We start from the raw sequence: 21,362 nt of genomic DNA, 5'->3' as shown, positions 1-21,362 counted from the left end.
CTGCTAATAGTGCATGGTCAGGTCGTGGTCATTGAATTTATGCACTTGCACAGATTCATAAATAATATAATATATGTCTGAGTGCATCCAATGAGAAATTCTTGCTACTAGATTCACAGATAATGAGGTTTATTAAAACAACAGGGACAAGTTCTTTAACTTGCCGTTGATAAAATACGCTGCCAGCAAAAACACACTTTAGTTGTAAAAATACAATTTACTTGACACTTTGCTACCAAATATACATATTCTAAGATGACTATGTAGCACTTCTAATGCGATTACAAATACAAGCTTGAAGTCTGTGTTTCCTGGGGGAACAATTGGTATAACCAAGTGTGCAAATCTTACCCAAAAGCGTCCTTTTGGGGGAGAAGATGGGCTCAGCCCATTGACTGATCCCAGAAGTCTGCAATGCTGTTTCCTCAATTTCTCAGTGATGGTGTCTTCCCTAACATTCCCCTGTTCTTAGGGTATTTCATACTATTTTCTATGTTTAGATGGATCTTGAGTGACTCTAGTTATACCATACCACTCTTATTGATTGGTGTAAAACTCTCTTGCTCGGTTTTAAAGGTATAGACTTAAAAGAGTTCAGAGAGTATGATCAAGGGAGCACAGAGGCAGGTAACTTCTGGGATGGAGGTGTGTTTTGGTAATATAATGAGATTATAATGAGCAAAGTTCATCCGCAGGACAAATTTTGCCGCAACTGCTAGCTCAACAACCAGCATTTTGGATGGAATGGAGTATTTCTCTCTTATTTGACAGCAGCCTTGTGCACAGTACCATCTAGTTCTGTACCTGCCTCATACACAGAGCCTGGCCATGGTATTTCCATGCTGCTCTAGCCTCTGTTCTCCTCAGTGCCAGCACACCGAGCTCCCCCCATGCACTAAAATCCAAGAATGCAGGCCAGGTTGGGTGGGGGGAACCATGCAGAGCAGATTCCTTGCATGATGAGCAGCTGCCTTACATGCGAAGGCTGTGCATATAACTTTATTCTCCATAAGTGTACCTACAACTATTAGTTTCAATAATCTGCCCCCTCGATAATTATTCTAGAACAATCGGAGGGGTTAAAATACCAACTGATTTCAAACGAGGTGATTTTTAACTGCTGTAAATGGACTTACACAAGAATTACTTCCACATGAATAGCAATCTTCCCTTACATAGCAGTGGAAACACCTGCAGGCATCGACAGGTTCATATGCCAACTAAAGATCCAACTCCTATCATTACCATGTTTCCCATCACCTCCCCATTTTTAAGGTATTCCTGGTACATAGAGACTCGAAGATTAACCTAAGAAAGATTCTAATACCTGAAAGTAAGAAAAAAAATACTTCCACAAAAATATCATGCCCTGTGGGATACAAAGACAGCGAAAATCACCTCTTTTTAGGGAGATACCCAAAGCAGCTTAATATCACTACCCATAGTACTAAACCAAGCAGGATTGGCACAGCCAAGTATCCTGTAAAAGACCTCCTAAAAAGTGTCAGTCCTAACTCAACTATGCCAACATGAATTGACATGGTTTCTGCTTGTACAGACATGGACAATAACAGCAGCATTGAAACAGTAACCTCAAAATACCAGAGACAAATGTTTCCAAGGTATGTGTGCATAATCTATACAATATCACTCATGCCACAGAACGAACTACTCTGGTTTTCTCTGTACCAAGTGATTCAGTCTTGATCTTGTTATTTTAGAAGAAACACATCAAAAACTAAAACAAAACAGTAGCCTCACTTTCTTTAAAATAAATGCTTATGCTCTTTTGGGGACAATGCAAGATCAGCCTCACTGAGCATGACAAAAAGTGAAAATGCTGAAGGATACAGTTAGCTTACAAAATCCCAATTGCAATTTCAAACAACGAATGCATAGATGAGCCATACTATCTTTCTCAAGATTTAACCTCATTCAGCTAAAAATGTCTAAAAGGTAATATTTTAGTTTTATGCCTCTGCTGTTAATTTACTTGGAACCTAATAGCACTTGCATTCAAATTTCTTCTCTGAGTACCAAATAACGCAGCAGGAGTGTTTAAGGCCATCACCACATCCCTCTCTTAGCAGACCCAGCTCAAAGTACTCTGAAATTGGACCAACTTGAGGGTAGATTTGGGAACAGATTTTTGGCCTAAAAAAACCCAAACCACAACAACTAACTCTAAACACACTGTTTTTACATTATTTGGGAAGTATGAGAGAGTACCTGAAAATCATCTGCAATAAGAGACGCGCTGTTACAAAGACCTTCACATATTACAACTTGGTTCAAGTATTGAAAATTTAGATGTTAAAACATGAGAAAGCAGAAACTTCCAGCATTGTCTCCATACTCATGAAAGCAATTATAAGTTGGTTGTCTGGACCTCAGCAGTCCATAATCAAGTATTAATCTCAAAGGCTTTCCCTAAGAAACCCAAGATGGACATATAAAAATATTATTCAGCAGGAAAGGGAAGACTTTGTATTAACCTGGTGTAAAGAAAATCACTACGCTTTTCAGTAGGGTCTCTGATGGTTGAGTGAGACATGGTAAAAATTGGTTTTCCCAAGGAAAAACAAATTGGAAAATCAACTTTTAGATAGAGAAGTCTTTGTCTTCGCCAAAGAATATCAAGTACATATCTAACTCTTCAAATATATTTTAAAATAAAACAGCTCTATACATGCAGATACTACATGCCAAGTATCTTGCCTATACGCATATGCCCTTCCTGTTTTATACTTTAGGCCCATTTTGAAAACTAAACTGCTTCTTCCCTTTGTAAATCACCAGTTGGTTTTTTTTGCTGTATGAAAAAAAAAAAAAGTAAGACTAGACGGAAGAAAAGCAATAAAAAATATTTAGTATGTATGGTATATACATACTCTGAAATAAACCTATGCAAAATATTAACCCAGTATATATATGCAAAATATTCACTGTACTTTATATTCATATATACATGTATCATTTTTGTATACACACAGAGAAATAGATATCTACACATTTGGCATATAAATACATGACTATAACAAATATAGAGGCTTCATACTTCTCTGTATCTTTGAGTGCCAAATATTTTTTCGAATATTTTGATTTTATCTACTCTGTACTAGTTTTATCAGTTGCTCTCTAAGCCATTCATTGACTACAAATGACAGAGACACAGCCAAATCTTCCAAGCGCTAAGGGCAACACACTGTACCCACTTCCAGATCTCAAGGTGATGATACCGTGAAAATAAAATTGGGCTTTATGCACAACGTACTCATAATAGGCCCTGTAAACTTTAAAAAAAAAGGAAAAAAAAAAAAAATCAACAATTCAACAAGCACATTTTAATGTTGTATCTGTACTAAGTAGCATTCGGATAAATGGTAAAATTTACATTCTGTTACTTTTTTAGTTTAGGTACAGAATCAAATGTAGCAGTACTGCCAACACCTTAGTGTCTCTAGTTTTGTATAGGAACTGTTGAACTGTAAACATTCTACTTCTACCTGTCAAAAATTATGACCTATAGATATCAGCAAGATCTATAGACATCCATATATAATATGGTCATCTTCTGAGTAGTATTTTATTTACAAAAATTCCTGATGTTCAGTTTTATGTTTAGTAGCAGACATTAACCAGAACTATGTTTTAATTAAAGAGAGTAAGTATTCAACAACTCATCTGAATGCTGCAAGCAGTAAATGGATTCCAAAGTTTTCTTCAGTAAAACACATTTGTAAACTTACCTGTATAGTAGCAACTGCATTTTCTAAACTCCATCCATGTCTGTGAGCCAATGTGTATATATTACCTGTTCTATTTTATGTCTATGAGCCAATGTGTATATATTATTTATTACATTTTATGCTTACACAGTGTCAATAAAGGTAGTGTAAATACACAGAAGAAATTCAGACAGGTATAATACCATGATTCACTTTTAAGTAACTATGAGATGATCAATCTAAACATCAATGGTTTGAAACTTTGGAAAGTATCCTTCTCAGGCCACAAGTCATATTCTTTTTTCTATTTTTGTTCACCTAGTCACCTCGGAAATACCAGGAGACTGTAATTATCCTTTTATAACAAACCTTTGGAGAAATAGTATGTTATGAATACCTTGCTGTTTACGTGGATCATAAATCTGAAGCCCAAACAAAGGTGGTCTCTCACTTCTTAACAGTGTCACATTTCTTGTAACTAGATCCAACTGGAAAATCGAACCATTCATATAATCTGTCCAGTAAATATAGTTTCCGTGATGCGATAGTCCAAAAGGATGATTCAAATCTTTTCCATTATACACTACCTGCAATTAATTAGTGGTAGATGAGCATTAGCAAGGTTAAAATAATTCCTAATTTTTCTTAGCGAACACTGCAGAGAACATAAGACAGGAAATGGGTAAACTGAGGTAAGTACTGGCCCAAACGTAACAATGCAATAAAATCAAACAAAGAACATAAAGCCGTTCTATACACCAGGATCAATATCTAACTTCAAAACTTCATATAAATTCATTTTTAGTGTCCCCTGTCAGACAACGCAGAGGAATGCAGGTAACCATGCAATCACTTTGTTCAGTAAATGTCTACCTTATTCCCTACCAAGGAAGCGTGGTTGTTTACATAACTTTGAGTATCTGTCAAGTATATCAAATATCTGCTTCTTTTAAAGCAAAAAATAAGTGTGTATGAGTTGCTTATTTCTGTTGAAGTGTGAAGTGCGTGCAGAGATTGCTTATTTATTTCTGTGAGATTCCTCTCTACTTTAGGTTGTGATAACTCTAAAAAACAAACAGAAAACATGCCATAGTTTGTTCCCCAAATAATATAAACTTTCTTCCACGCACCTTCTACTTCTGGTTTATTGACTCAAACATAAAACTACAAATTACACCCAATGCTGTATTTCCATCTTGCCTTGAAAGAAGGAGGCGGTCTATCAGATGCCCTACTTTATCTCTGCTTAGAGACACAAACCCAAGAGAGCAGGGAGATAAAGCCCATTAAAATGCAACTACTTTGAGGTGACAAACATCATCCCCTTTTGCTCTTAAAATTTTCTACTTGGGCTTGGAATTTTTTTGGTCAAAACTCATCATCACAATTAACTGCTTTTGAGCAAAACTAATCCATCAGCCAGTTATCCATCAGTTACTGGTGGAATTCTTGTAGGATTTGCCCACCCTCCAAAATCTTTCCTATACTGACGTGGAATTAATGACACTATTGACCCAGTTACATTTTGACCAAAATATCCTATAATTAACAACAAATAATTCAACAACAAAAGTGCCTTCCAGTTATTTCTGGCTACATTCATTTTATTCAAATAGTTATGCATTTTATTTAGTTACAGGATTATAGAGAAACACTTTTCAAAAAAGCCAGAATCATTCTGTGACACACTTTGAAATAAAACCTGTAAAGACGGGTGCTGCTTATTATTCACCAGTTCTAATGGGAGGCAAAACCAGCAATTCTCACTAGTAATCCACGACATTTAACTTTCCTAGATATGTTCTGTCCAGGAATTCACAGGATGTCTAGCATTGCTAGTAGACAAGGATCTCTAATTAAAAAATGTCTTTCTGCCAATGCACTTGGCTTCCTCCTCCCTCCATTATGGGGCCATAATGGGTTTGGAGCAAAAGTAGAAGCACTAAATGTAAAGCCTGACTTAACCACTATAAGAAACTGCAACACTACAACATTAGTATAGGCTTAACAACAGATCCCTCAATATAAAGGCTTTTAAAAGCAATATTAAAGCAATATGAGCTTGCACAGGGATGAGTTCCAGGGAGGACTGCGTATCTAGCTTGTATAGCCATTAGTAACAACAATCTCTCTCCATCTTAGCACTTGTTGAGTGCTCCCCCTCTGCATGTTAACACAAATGCTTAAATGGGGCACTGAGATCCATCAACAGTTGCTTTTCTAGTGAAGTTAAATAAAAGCCTCTCTCTGGAAGAACCATTTTTTTTTTCCTCCTGAAAATCTCTTTGTAGCTTTGTGGCTCAAGCAAAACGTAACTCACAGTCACATGAGAAAAATGGATTTAAAAAAAATTAAGAATCAGCTTTTGTGTCACTTGCTAAAGATAAAAATTTTAAGCTGTATTATAGTCTCCCACAGGAGGCTGGCAAAACCGCTTGTTTCAACAGGGATTACACTGGACATGCTGCAGGGTTATGCAGACTTAAAAACACTTTTCAAGCTTTTTAAACGTAACACATTGAAATCCAGAGAAAGAGCATGCCTGTGGCAAAACAGCAGTATTTTTCTTTTACCTTTCTGTCAGTTCCATTCAAAAATATCCTTTCAATATGATCATAGTAGGCGTCACACCAATATAATACATTGGCATGATAGTCCAGAGTTAAACCATTTGGCCAGAGCATCTTTGAAGTGACAAAAATCTGCCGACTGTAGCCATCCATCCAGGCCTTCTCAATTCTTCCCACACTGTCATCTATTTCATCTTCTTCCCAGTCTGTCCAATACATCCAGCTACGAAATTAGAAAAATGAACATTCACATAACATTTTTATCACGTGAATACTGTAGACTTCTAGCAGCAGTTCACAACGGTATATCCACAAGCCAGAGTGATTTTAACTTTTGCCCGTTTCTTTCTGCTGCTATTTCTACAACTGTATTTACATTCCCTGAGTACTGGACTCTGCTGAAATGATGGTTTTAGGGTGTTTTGCTTATATTGAAATGAATTACATGAATACCAGATGGGCTGACATGAGAAGTGAAAGAATTAAGACTATATTCAATCACAGCAGAATTATGATTAACTTTTTAAACCAGTAATTTCATCACAAAGTTAAAACTTCTACTTTGTTTGTTTGGTTTGGCCATGTCTACTTTGCCTTCATGATGCAAATCTCTTCATTATGCTTAATACTATCCAAAAAGCTGAAATACATTAATTAATTGCACTCTAGCCTAACAGCTACAGGATAACCTTGACATTCTGTGAACTTCACACCCCCCATGAAAGCAGCTAAATTACTCAAAAAACTATTATGACCACTCTGTACTTCACAAAAATGTTCAGAAAGCTAGACGGCCATAAAAATGATTTGAAAAATAGCTCATAGGCAATTTTAGCTTAGTTTTATGGTTTATAGTATAGCAATGTAACCATAATAATGCTGAAAAAATAAGTACCTACGCTACTTTAGAAAAATTAAGCAAGCATTGTAATAAGTCATCTAAAAGTATCAGCTCATCTGAGTTCTTTGTACTGTTCTCTATTGGATACTACAGAACACAACCTATGCAGGTTTTTTTTCCCTCATTCAATAAATCTAATTATCATATTATGTTACAGAATTTGCTGGTGACAACTCTGATTTCAACAATTTAAACTATACACCTTGAACTTATACAAAAGCAGAGGGTAGTACTTATGCCATCACTTTTCTCTCTCTCTCCTTTTTCCTTTTTTAATTTCCACTAAGGAAAAACACATTCATGGGAAGAAATATGTAGAAGCCTGCATGTAATTTATGAAGCGTCTAAACTGACATCAATATGCTGAAAACATTTACTAGATAGTAGGTGTTCACTTTTAAAGTCAAATATAGAATTTCAATTATTAAGTATTAAATAGAGAGGAAAAACATTACATGGCTCTTAAATGGATCCTACTAGTTAAAGCTGCCATTATTTAATTTATATTTATGTGCCTCACCTTTGATTTCACTAGATTTATGTTTCTTGGATAACTTGTGTCACCAAACCCATTTAACCTGTCTGTACTTTAAGAATAAAGCCCTGGAATTTAAACTCTGAATTGACAAAGGAATGAAGCACTGAAGTGAAAAACAGTTTTGTTATCAAATCTATGTAAATGATGCCAAATCTACTGGTCAAAAATTTTATTCAAAACCACTTTTAAGTATAAGCATAATTTGATTTTTTAATATAAGAAATTGGAAAAGATAAAGAAAAAAATTGCACCATCATGACAGAGGTTTACAGATATCCAAATGTACCTTTTTTGTTTCTTTTCTGTCACTTTCAAGTCACTTGCCAGAAGGTTGTTTAGGGTTCTTTTAACATTTTTTGTAAATACATGCTAAGAAAATCAACTAATTTTTGATCCATGAGGCTTATAAACTTCATTGCACATGTGAGTCAAACAAGACTAGGTTTAATCACAGAATTATAAAACCTGCTAACGTCCTAAAGCTCAGACAGAGATGCAGGTCAGTGTGGTATTTATTTTACTGGAAGACAAAACATATGTTACAAATATTTACATGACTGTTCAATAGCAATTACTGAGCTTTTCTCCATTAACTTTTTGTCTCAACTTATTCTAGTTATCGTGTCATAAGCTAAAACATGCTTGCAGGAACAGACATTTACATTAATGTGCTTTAATTATATCTCAAAATGCAGTTAATGCTCCTGTATTGGTTAAATCAAGACTAATATTTTCTAAACATAATTACACAATATGTTTATGTATAAATGAACACAAAATGCCATAATAAATGCTATCCCTCAGGAAAAGCTTCCATGAGAAGAATAATCATGAAGGACATGCTATTTTATTAGAAAAGTGTTTTATATAATAGCCCTTTTAAGACAATACATCTTCATACACTATTTCCTGTGTCACGCATTTACTGAGCTGGAAAATTTAACAAAGTAATTGTAGGTATGGTTATGGTTTGTGGTCTGATTTTACATCCTCACTATCTGACCTTAATTAATTGTAGCCTTTCCGTAGTCACTGCCATTCCTCAAAGGACAAGCTCAGAAGTGAAAACCTGATAGTGTAAATACATTCTAGTATGAGGAAAACAGCCATCAATTCAGCCACACTAGAATTACCTGCCTACATCATTCTCTAGCAACAATTCCCTGAATAAATGTAACAGTGGATTTTTACATAAATGACATCTATACCACACTAATGTGATGTTCTTTTTAGTATGAAGCCTATCAAAATTAATTACGCTACTAAGTAACAAAAGCATCTGTCTCATTTAGTTTTGTACACGAATGTGTACAAGGCTGTGGTCATAATTACCTACAGAAATTGAGACTTAAAAAGAGAGAAATAAAGGAGAGTATTATAAAGTAAACTTACTATTAAAAATACATACAGGCCTGATAAACTCAATTTGTTTGAGAAAAAAGGTGAATCATATTCAGATTAACCAGACAGAGGTTCAGCAGTGACTGGGCATACATATTCTTCTGAAGGCTTCAGGCAAGAATACTGGACAGGAATTACAGATATTATAGGCTACTGTAGAATTAGAGATGAGTATACGACTCTACAAAGCCAATCCTAAGAAAAATTCAATCCCATATTTATACTATAAAAGACAACTGTTAAACAACATATATCAGTCTACTTCATACCCATTGACAGGATCAACAACAATTCCTCTAGGGTGGGACATGTCTCCCTCCAACAAAGTTTTTCTACTCTGAGCAGCTTTTTCCAGTCTGGCTACAGCAATGGTTTTCCTGTGGCCATCGTTTGTCCAATACAGATTGTTTCCAATCCAGTCCACTGCTATGCCTTCTACATTATCAAGATCTGTTGAGAGAGAAAAAACGATAATAAGAGATTAATATTATACGTTCATGTTTTAACACTATCCATTAGTATAACCAATAGACAATATGTGGCCCATATATAATAGCTAAATTAGATTATTTCCTTAAACCTGAATTATATGTGTCTTTCAGAATTAGTCTTTGCTGAAAACACCCTACAAAAGACAAAGACGGGTTATAAAACTTGTGTATTAAACCATAAGCCATCATATGTTAACCATAGCTGGCCCTGGGCGAATCATCATTTAACAAAACCCTACTTTAATCCTAAATAGCAATATCACTCAAGTCAAGGAAAGCTTCCAGAATCAGCTCTAATAGTCTAAATTATCTTTTACTCAAATAATAAGTCTCATTCTTATTAAAAAATAAGCAAAATGGGCTCTGTCCAGAAACAAAATGAGTCAATACAGTGTGGAGGTTTCCCAACTTGAGAAGTAGTGAAACAATTCCCCAAGCAACAAGTTTTTCCCCCAAACTTACCCCACACAGTAACTGAGCCCTGCCCCCTCCCCCTTTTAGACACCATAAGGTCTCTAAAAGCTTTTCCATCTCTCTTCATGATACCCCTTCTCTTTTCTTTCAGACAGATCTCAAAGTCCGAGTGGGCGGGGTGGGATATGGAGGATTTCCAGTCATTCTTTCCTGTCCCTTGTAGTGTTGTGAAGGTTGAGGCACTACCTGACTTTAATAACAGAGCTGATCTCACACCAGCCCTCTGGCATGTTCCTCCTGGTGTGGTCACTCCCCATCTGCAGGACGATCCCGCCATTTCTCAGGTGATACCAGAGCCTCGTCAATACTGAGGGGAGTGATGGTCTCAACATCAGCGACCACCACCTCTTCTGCTCCCTCTCCAGGAGCCCAAGCACCTGCTACTTGCTACCCCCATTTCCTCCATCCCTCCACAGCACATTTTGCTGGGCAGAACAGAGCTGCTGCTCCATTGACTCCTCCACCAGACAACACAGGAGCCATCCTAAGGCAGGGCAGAGTCTGCAAGTGAGACATGCCCAAATCACCCCAAGCCCCCTCTGAGGTGGCCATTACCATGGCTGAGCCCTCTGGGTTGACCCCCCAGCTCAGCTCAGCAGCCCCAACCCTTCCTGGAGAGCCTGTTTTGGCCACTTCTCCACTCCACTTCCCAGGCAGCCCCACGGCGCCCACAAACCTCCCTGACACATTCACCAGCCCTTTGGTTGTTTCCTCAGAGGCGGCCATGACCCTGATTGGTTGGCGCCAAAACATGGTGCCCGGTGGCAGCGCCTGACAGGACTGAGGGGCAGGTTACTGGCTGCTGCCTCCTACTGCCTTTGCTTGCTTTAGTATCCTTTCTGAGGTCAAATGTGGGGTGAAAACATGAATTTTAGTATTACCTTGTTTATCTTGTCACCTGGATTAAAAAAGACAATGGGATAACAGCATAATAGCTGTGACTCCAGTGGAGTCCACAGAGCCTGAGAATTCACAGCACCAAACTGGTGCCTCCCTTTGCTGTGATAAAAATGAGGTTGGTACGGCTGAAAAGGTAAAAAACAACCACCACCACCACTACAACAAAAAAACACAACCCAAACAACAACACCACCACAAAAAAACACAACCAAAAACACTAAAGAAACCCTCTCCTTACTATGATGCTTCTTGACTATATGTATTGTATTACATGTCATAACTGGATATACAATTCTACAGTACAATGCCAATGACAGGAATCATCAAGACTTGAAAAAAAAGAAAGCAAATTGCTTTTTATGTTCACATTCACATTGGTAATGCCATCTACATGTAATTGAACTGTCAGCTTTCCAGACAACAGCTTCACATGAACTCCTGAAGAGCTGCTTTGGGACGTTTCAGGTTGTTACCAGAATCATTTTTACTGAAACAGCATTATGCAGTTGTGCTGTGTTGCCATCACCTAATCCTTCCTTCTGATTTCTCCATCAACATGCCTCCCCATAATACAATCACTAGGTACTAATGGAAAGGTCTTACTAACATTTGTAACATCAGGATACCTACAAAAAAAACCAAAACAAGTGGCATGTGCTGAGGGGTTTTCCAGCATGTGTTTAACATTTTTATCCATATTTCCGATCAACCTAAACATCACTATAGTTTTATGGACCTATTTTTCCTTGTGATCTAAGAAGCTTGAAGGAACCAATGGTATCAAAATTCACTGCCCAGAGGTAAATCAAATACAATTTAAGTCAAAATACCCCACAGTAATTAGATATTAAATATATCTGAAAGTTTTAAAATAAAGGAGAATTCTACAGCACAATGCTGTAGACACAGTTTATATTCTTTTTGAAAAGTTATCATTTAAAGTTCACTTTCATCTGACTGTCTTAAAGCTTCAAATACATTCCTCACTTTTTAGATGAGCTTCACATCAGGAAGTAAACAGGAACAAAATAATGGCCATTCTGGTTAAAAAGAATGGTATGAGTACAGTGAGGCTTTTTTCAATGAAGCCCATTCAACGTAAGAAGAATAAAACACCGTTTTGATCATAGTTCACTTGATAATTGAAAAATTAACATTTGTAATTCTAGAAATACTACCAGCATTTTACAATCAACAGGAGTATGTGGGCTCCAACTATACTGAATATAGACATAAGATTTTTAAAAACTCATCTTTCAAGAGGCAATAATTTGCCATATTGGTTTTAAGTATGCAAGAGATACTAAGCACAGTGTGTAGTTTGGTACAGAATGGCCCAGCTTAACATCAGTTAATACACTAATAGTACACTGATAGTACACCAATAGTACACCAATATATAATAGTACAGTAATGTACACTAATAGTGCCTAAAATACTAGAATAACATGAAAATGAATTAAAAAAAAAAACCATTCTTCTAAATACCAACCAGCTAAACAGCTTCCAAACATATTTACAGACTTACTTTGACCTTGTTTAAGCAAAATGTTAGCTTTTAGCCATCTTTGCTAACATTTACAACTGAAAAATATAAGACTTTAAGGCTCACAGCAACCCCAAACAACATAAGGGGACAAAGCCAAGTAAAAACCAAACCAAACCAAACAAACAAACCCAGAGTTTGTGTTTATGTTACTTCAACTGAACAATATTCAAGTCCCTTTAAAATGCCTGGCTTGTTTAATTTTTTTTTTATTTAAAAAGCTGATTTCAAATGCAAGTTTGAAACTGTAATTACAGCAATTTCTTTTGCTGGTGTAAGTATGCTACTATTGCATTTGTGCCGCCAGCTCTAGGTTTGGCCGTGCTGCGGGCTGTCAAATAGTTATCAATACTACCCAGCAGTTTGTTTCCCAAAGTGAAGAATAAGAAATCACAGCTGAAACTATATGGGAAAATCAACCTCCAGCAGTGTGAGGTGCTCAGCATTCTCAACTCACAGTCAACAGCTTGTAGGATCAGGCTCTCGTGTAGGCAAACTGTAATTATCTGAGTTACAGTGTTGTTTGAGCCAGCATATCTGTTCTCATAAAACCTGACAGTCACAAAAAATGACAACTTCTAATCTGAGAAGTGACACCTACCACAGACAGAATTCCTCAGCACCATGCTGTTCAGAGCAAATATTACACCACCTCCTGACACACCTGATTTTCTCTTGTAGCCTTCCACCACGGAATGATTTAATCTGTCCCTGCTGAGTTCCTGAGAGCTGACAAGAATAAAAGCTAAGGTGGTATGGCTGGAGGCCATATTAATTTTTTAAATCATGAAAAATACATTTACAAGTGTTCTTTAGGCACACTTTAAAGTTATGAAACTACACCAAGTTCTAACTAGCAACGTAAACTCCTGGGGAAGTTGTGGCGGGGGGGAGAATGGCAGTGACATTTTTTTTTGTCTTTGTAAGTATTAGGACCACCAATAATACATCATCTGATAATCCATAACTCTTTTGTTATTGCATTGGTATTTTTGCTATGTTGTATTTATAAAGAGCAAGAATTCCAGTTGAACATGATTTAAAAGAGTGTCTTCGATTTGCTAGTTTGGTATACAAAGTTTGTTCATGTTTGCATGTTTGATTATACTACTCCCGTTTGACAGCTTTCACCAAGGATGCTCCTTAGTATTACAATTTTGAAATCTGCATATTGTCCTGCTCCTTCCTCTACTGCACATTTGGATTACTTCTCTGTAAAATAAAATGTGGTGTTTAGTAAAAGAAGGTCAGCAATGGAAGTTCCGTGATGTATTTTATCCATTTCCATATTAGCAGTGAGACCAAGAATTACCAGATTGACTGCTGAGTATTCATTATTTACTCAGACAGCTGTCTTTTATTAAGCAATCACTGATATAGGGTAAAGAGCCACCTATCCCTTGCGATCCTGCTGAAGGGATCTTTGTGCAGACTCTGAGGTCACTGGAGAGACCTTGTACCAAATCATCACCATATCACTGCAAACTGGAGATAACTTCTCTGAGACGGGTGGATTAAAACATGGGTTATGAATGACAGGGAGTGAAAATCCCTGTGCTTAACCAATGGTATTTTAGTTATTTTCATTGTCTTAAGCTTCCATTTACAAGTAAAGGTATTAAGCACTCTGAAGGCCAAGATGAATATTCACACTGCTTATTTTCTTGAGTACTAGAAAATAATTACCATAGAATGGATTTCAACTGAGGCAGTCATTATCCCCACCTTCATGAAAGAGGCCCATAAAAGAAAAATAAATATGCGTTGACAAACTGGCGTTTTTATTATTGAAACGGCATTTAATATGAAAGACAACTGTAGACCAGGGAGATTCTATGAAGTGTGGTGGGAGAGGTGGAAACCAGAGAACTGCTGGTATTTTCTCTCATAAATGGTACAAACATCTCAATTCAGGTTCTAAAAAAATGTTTAGGTCTTCCTGTTACTCCACATACACAATCGAAAATGTACCAGGAAACACAAAGTTTTTTTCTAATGCATTTGCAAGTGCTACAGGAAATCTCACTCTGCCAAACTTCTTGAAGAACCTCCAGAATCCACATTGTGATACAGGCTGGAGTGGAGAATATAGAGTCCACAAGGATATGGGATGGCTCAGTGAATTATTAAAACCCAACCACATTATGGATACTTGTAACAAACTACTGAAAGAATAGAGTGGAGATGTAGAGTTACTGGTGGGTATAACCTTCAATGGACAAAGGAAGAATTCACAACAGAGCAACTTAACCAAACTTTACCTTTCTGCAGTGAAAATAAAAATAAACATGAAGTTGTACAAAAAGAAATTTTTCCAACTCTGTTCAAGGTCTACCTTGGGTTTATTTTCCATGGGCGATTTAAATAAAGCTTTATATCATCTGTAAATGTCAGTTCACCTTCTCCTTACTGAGATTCTCTGACTGTCACTATCAGTTAGCATTGCCTACCATCTTTGAGGATTGTTTCTCGCTCTGTGCCATCAATTTTCTGTCGTCCAATTAGGAAACTGGTAGTATCAGCAAAGTAAATGTAATTGGTTTCGGCATGGAAGTCCAGAGCACGAGGATTCACCAGGTTTTCTATAGGGATCATGTATTCATCAGATACTTTGGTATTCAGGTCCATTCCCCGTATTATTCCTGGGCGTCCCTTCCCATAAAAAAGAAACAATTCATTCTTTGGTCCTGCAAAAGAAAGATTACAAACATTAACACCTGATGCTGCCTAATCTTCTTTACAGTTCATAATGTCACTGTTTAATTAACTGGAACAATTAGTGGGGGAGTGGGAGTGTTACTCAATACCAAAAATTAAACTTTCACATATACTAAAGGTATCTAAACTCAAGAAATCTAGCTAATTATATGACCTTAATTAAAACACAAATTACTTCAGTGAGCTGCTTACATCTAATTCTTTTTTTTCCATAAAAGTCCACACTGAAAAGCAATCCTACATCACACAATAACTTTGCACCTACTGTGAAATGGACATATATAGCTTCGTAGACATTTAATTTTACAATTCATTAGGATCTATCAGGGTAATGCAGACCATGACTGAAGTAATCATTAAATCCAACAAGACCATAAACTCCAGCAGACAAAAAACCACCGTTTTTTTTTTCACCTGAAGTTTCCCAGAAACAAACAAGATGAAACATTACAATACATTTATTTCAAATGGGAAGATACACAACAAATCAACACACACTGTTCTTTCATACTGAGATACAAAACATGGATACCACTATTTCCTATTTCTGAAGAGATTTTTACAATTTAATCCAAGAGGTTAATTACGAATAACAAAGCTTAATAACGTGATTTTGTTTCCTTAAAGATACTTATAAATATCCTTAGAACCTTAATACTGTCAATATACCTCCCAAAATTCTGTAAGATACAGACTTTCGCTAACGCCTCTCAAGGTTTTTTCTTGGAATTGTTAGCGAAAACCATGTGAGGTTTGACTGAGGTCACATATATCCATCTAATTGCATGTTTTTCACCATTTTATCAAGAAACCAGACAAAAACAGGTGTTACCCCAAACTTTCAGGACTGTCCTGTTGGCTGTAGATGACCAACGGATTGTGCATACCTACTGTTAGGTATAGCCATAGTTATACAAATCAAACGTGCTCTCACAAACTATTTTGAGAAATACCTTGCTCAATGTATATGAATGGTCCACTTCCAACTTACAAGTTGATTGTGTGGGTAGAAATTAGATGTGACAAATTAGTATATGAAGAAAGAGTAAGACTGATTAACTTAAAACTTGTGATGATTTTTAGAATTCTTTCATCACCATCCCAGGTTGAATTTCTCACTTCTATGAACCAAGCCAAATCAAATCATTTTAAGAGAATGAAAGGAATATACAAAGCGTCAGGTACATGTTGCAAACAACTATTACCCCAAAACAGTCCACTTGTTTTTTATAGTTACAGATGAGCATGTCAAAAAACACCTAGAACCATACCCTAAAATATTATCGGCTGGCAAACTCTTTGATTTAAATAACATACTTTTGCATGACCTGCCATCACTCCCCAAGATGAAGCCAGTCCTGCAGCGACAAGTCCGTGCTTTGTAGTTGCTGCTGAGCAGACAGATGTGCGAACATCCCCCTGGCATTCCATACGGGTCCACATCACACGCGTGGCTTCTGACTACGGCCAGTGAAAAAACAGCACGATTGAAATCCATTTAAAACAAGATAATTAGATGCATCAGCATGTATAAAGCTTAGACAGGAGAAAAAAGCCATTTTGTGGCTATCAAGCCATACACATTGTTATATGTAATTGCCCCTTTTTGAACAAGTTCGTGCACATGGTCTGCCAGGCAGCACTGCCCTGGGGTAGCTGGTGCTTTTCCCCTTTATTTATGTCTTTGGCTCGTTTGGTTGGTTGGCTTTTTGAGAACTGAGTGAAGCCCGTGGCAACACAGTTTGCTATTTATTCAACTCCATTAGACGGCACATTTCTGGGGCAGATACCTGTGCAGAAACTAAAAAACAGAACAAGCCTTGCAGTATTTTTTCCATATTTGCACAGTTGGGACATAAATCCAGCTGCAGAGACCAAATAATTCCTTTCCCTTGACTTTATATTTTCAAATGCACCATTGTAGATTAGCAGACTAATATAGCAAATTCAACTTTTAATTCTCTTTAACTTACATCTGATGACAAAACAAAATCTACCTTGCTATCCTACATTTGCTAAGCTGGCTTACAACAGGCCAGCAGTATTTTAGCTCTAAAAAGGTTTTTCTCTTCTTTCTCCTTTCCCTTAAGCTTTTCAGTTGTGTCAAAAAAGAAAGTAATCAAGTGGTTGAAGGTCGATATTGTTAAAGGTATACAGAAGCTCAACCAAGCTCAGACAACTATTACAGTGAATATTGACAAGCAACAAACATGTCCATTCAAAACAAAAGAAGTAGCGGACCGAACAAAGGGCAAGAAGAACAGAGTAATCACAGGATGTAATAAAAGATTACACTGTGCTCATGTCTCCCCTCTACTCCACCTCTACAACTCCCTCAGGGGTACAAGAGGGAGCCTAGAACAAGGAAAGAGGCTTTGCAGCCTCCACCCGACATCGACACCTGCAAATCAATGCCTGCAGCTGTAAGGTGAAAAATTAGTTCTACATCAAGCTCAAGTTTGTTCCCACTTCAGAAACTTCTCTAAAAGCAGCCTGTCTGTTTAATAACATTGACGTTGATCAGTAGAATTGATGTGTTAGCTCCTCTGTCCAAGCAGTCACTGCAACAATTTATTGCTATCAGCCATGTAAACAAAATCCCATAGAGTATTGCTGTAATCATTTAGGATCTTGCCATCTTTGCACAAAGTTCCACCAATCACATGGCTGTTCTGAATGCAGAAAGTATGCGATCAGAGCCATGATCTGAGTCACACAGCTCTACAGACCTCAAAAATTGCTATTTTACCAAAAATTCTGAAAAGATAAACAGTTTTTCATTCTAGACAAAAATGAAGATTTCATTCGCAGAAGTAGAAAATGGTATTTAAACAAATCAAGGAAAACTTAAGCGATTGCGGTGTGGCAGCCAGGCAAGGCCAGCTGCCCACATCTTGGTGCTTTTTTGGAAACCTCACAGACGGAGGAGCCTCTCTGGGGGATTGTCTTCTGTCTTAAATGAGGCCCAGAGAAACCAGGAATCTCCGAGGTCAGAGACCCGAGCATGTGGATGGTACTGAGCATCTCGCAATTTCAGAGGGTGTTAAATTCTGAATGCGTTGAGTGTGTGGAGCCAGAACACCTGCAGACCAGGGCTCCTTGGTGGTTCTCCAAGCTGAATGCTCAGGAGATGCAGGAGAACTGTCAGAAAGCACGTCCCAAACAAGGTAAAGAAGCAACAGAGTTTTGCCACAATGACAAATTTTTACTGCATTTTCCAAAACATCATTGTGGAAGAACCTTTTTGACTAGATATCCACCTAAGATCTAGTCTTATGTTTCCTACAAAGAGGAATTTGGATCTTACCTGCTGTTTGAGTTCTCTTCTGGTACACGCGGATCTCTTTAGCATTGTCCAGTCTCGCCAAAGACTGAACGTCAGTTCCATTATATCTGTTTATTTGTAAAATGCTGAGGTTATCTGAATTAACAGTATATAAATAGTTTTCAAATACTGCCAAACCACAAAGATGCCTAATCTGGAAAAGAAAAAAATGATATTATTTTAGCACAATATTTTAGGTGTATCTATGATTTGTAAACACCAAACACCACTGTGTACATACTAAACTGTACAAAAGGATTTCTAAAGATGTCCGTACATATTTGTACATATTAACAGAAACTACACTACAAATATAGTTCACATTCCTGTAGTTGGAAGTGTATAATTAGAATAGCTTTGTAAAAGAAAGGCAGAAAATTCAAAATATTTAGCAATCCAAAATAATTTATCCTCTTAACTTCCCCGTTTCTCTATCTTTTAAGCCAAAAACTCCTGCATATTTTGTTATGTGCAACAACTTATTTTAGTATTAACTCATAATAAGATAAATTAACTAGCATTAACTAGAAATATAGATTTTTAAAACACAGTTTATAGGTGGAATTGACGTATTTTTGATTATGCTATAACCAAAACAAGGCAAATAGTGCAGGATATAATCACTGAATATTTTCTTAAGTAAATAAAGGAATAAATAAACAAATTCCCTCAGCTACATTTGTGTTCCTTTTGTGTTCAAGTCTCTGAATATGTTTGTGGTCACAAAACACTTGCGACTTGTTTCTCAAAAAGTGAATTCTGAAATTGCATTAATCTGTGGTGTGTCTGGGTACATTAAGCAAAAATTACCTAATATAACTTAGTCAGCAAATCACAGCTCAAACATGATGTGTTCGATAATCTAGTGGTTGTACTTGATTTATACATTGAGAAAACATAAAATATCTCACAGATGATTTTGAAAGCTGAACAAATTTGGGAGAATCTGGTGGCAGATGTTCAGATAGCCACAGGCTGAATGTCTCACTAGTTTAATCAATAAACTGTTCACCACAAAGTATTTACTTAGGGTTTTTTTTTATGCACAAATTCAGACATGAAACCAACAAAACAAAACAAAAAAAAATAGGCAAAGCCTGTCATAAATCAAACAATATTTCAGTCCTTTTTGGAAATTACCCTGCGGGTGGCCAAATTTTGACATTGTGTTCTGCCCTTACCCAGGGAAAAGAAACATAACTTGAGAACAATGGAAGTGTTTGATTAAGACCCCATAGAAATTCAATCCAATTATATTATGATAGAAAATAAAAGAGCTTTGAAAATAATGATGCATCTGTAGCAAATTGTTGAATTCTCCTCTGCATTATAATCCTTTATTGTCTATTTCCATTTGCACTCAGTTTAAAGCTTTATTATTCAACTCCTGTAAGAGCTTTTCTGTATTTACACTATTAAAGCTATGTGACTATTTTACAATGTGTTTTATAATGACTTAATTCTTTGCATTTAATTCATGCATGTGTTGGTTTTTGTGTCTCATGAAGCTTTACTGCTATCCTGTACACGAATGGAAATGTTGCTTTCTACAACGAAGACTATCAATCATAAAAGCCTGTATATATCACTTGGAAAGCATGTCTTTTGATACGCTTGCACTAATGAAATAAACTTCAATCCTTAAAATTCATTTAAAATAGTTTTCTCGTCTACTGTTTCCTTAGACTAATGAGGAGTAACCTGGAGTAACAGCCATTCTAAATCCTGGCAAATGCTGGCACAAAACCCAGTGTAATTACTAATTTTTCATGTGAGCGGAAAGACAACCAGTGTGCTGCTCCTTTTGTGATAGCAGCGAGACACTTAGAGGCCAAACTTTTTAATACTCATCACCCATATTGAAAGAAAGAAACATCCTTCTCCTTCCTTAGCAAGTTTAGAGAAAAAGAAACCCTGTGAACTTGAAAGAATCCTCTTTCGCATCTAAATTTCAGAAAGAAGAGAACGAACAAGAATGTCTCTCCTATGACACCAGCATAACTTAGTTACAAGCCTGCAAAAGTATCTGCTAGCCACTTCTGAAAATGACTTTCCTTTTTAAAGTATCTATTCCAAAATGTTACCTGTTTACAAAGTTTACAAGATCTGTTATTCCAGAACAACTGGCTAAAGACTGACAGTAATTTGGTAAAAAAACTGAAGGTGTTTGCTACTTAGCCAGTTGACCTAGACTGTTTGTTGTCACATTTTCTGTCTATTTTTAAATGGTAGGTTATGCTAACCAGCTGTCTCTTGGTAATACTTGGAAGCAAGGAAAAAATGACAGCAGAACAGGTAAAATGTGTGTTCTGTCTGTACATTTTTTACACACAGTTTAACCCCAGGCAGATGCAGATGTGCACATGGTGCCCACACCAGCTCTCAGAGTCCAAGTAGCAACCAGAACAGGTTGGTCTTTGCTAATTTTCTGTCAATTTACATAAGCCCCACAACTGCCAGGGAATTCTTCCTTTCCCGCTACCCACTACCCGGCTTTCCAAGTCGCAGCAAAAATAACCGATTTATATACTCCTGCTGCAAGGCTCATATAGTCTCAGCATTTGTATTTATGACTCCAAACATCTGCATCAACGTGGAAAAGCATCAGCAAAATATGATTTAAGGGCAACCAGGATGGTTTGAACAGGTGAATAGTTTTTGCTACTCTGTTTCTTTCACATTCTTGCGCCTGTTAGACTTTTCTTCCTGAATTGGCAAGGACATGTCACTAATAATTTATTGGTCACCAAATAATAATTCTTGTCACTAA

The 21,362-nt window shown here is 36.8% G+C and overlaps 1 protein-coding gene across 9 annotated transcripts in view; it reads right to left on the bottom strand.

Moving 5' to 3' along the window:
• Positions 1-21,362, bottom strand: part of LRP1B (LDL receptor related protein 1B) — a 687,728-nt gene that overhangs the window by 248,585 nt on the left and 417,781 nt on the right. For all 9 annotated transcript variants that reach the window (XM_065070319.1, XM_065070313.1, XM_065070311.1 and 6 more), the window contains 6 exons: positions 18,575-18,746; positions 16,585-16,728; positions 15,000-15,236; positions 9,408-9,588; positions 6,302-6,521; positions 4,126-4,315 (listed from right to left, as the gene is read on the bottom strand). In XM_065070319.1, the coding sequence (XP_064926391.1) occupies positions 4,126-4,315; positions 6,302-6,521; positions 9,408-9,588; positions 15,000-15,236; positions 16,585-16,728; positions 18,575-18,746 (1,144 nt within the window). The remainder of the gene's footprint in view (positions 1-4,125; positions 4,316-6,301; positions 6,522-9,407; positions 9,589-14,999; positions 15,237-16,584; positions 16,729-18,574; positions 18,747-21,362) is intronic.

This window comes from Columba livia, chromosome 7, assembly GCF_036013475.1.
Source record: "Columba livia isolate bColLiv1 breed racing homer chromosome 7, bColLiv1.pat.W.v2, whole genome shotgun sequence".
Classification (NCBI taxonomy): Eukaryota; Metazoa; Chordata; class Aves; order Columbiformes; family Columbidae; genus Columba; species Columba livia.
Note: the sequence above shows the minus strand (reverse complement) of the source record. Positions and strands in the feature narration are given on the sequence as shown.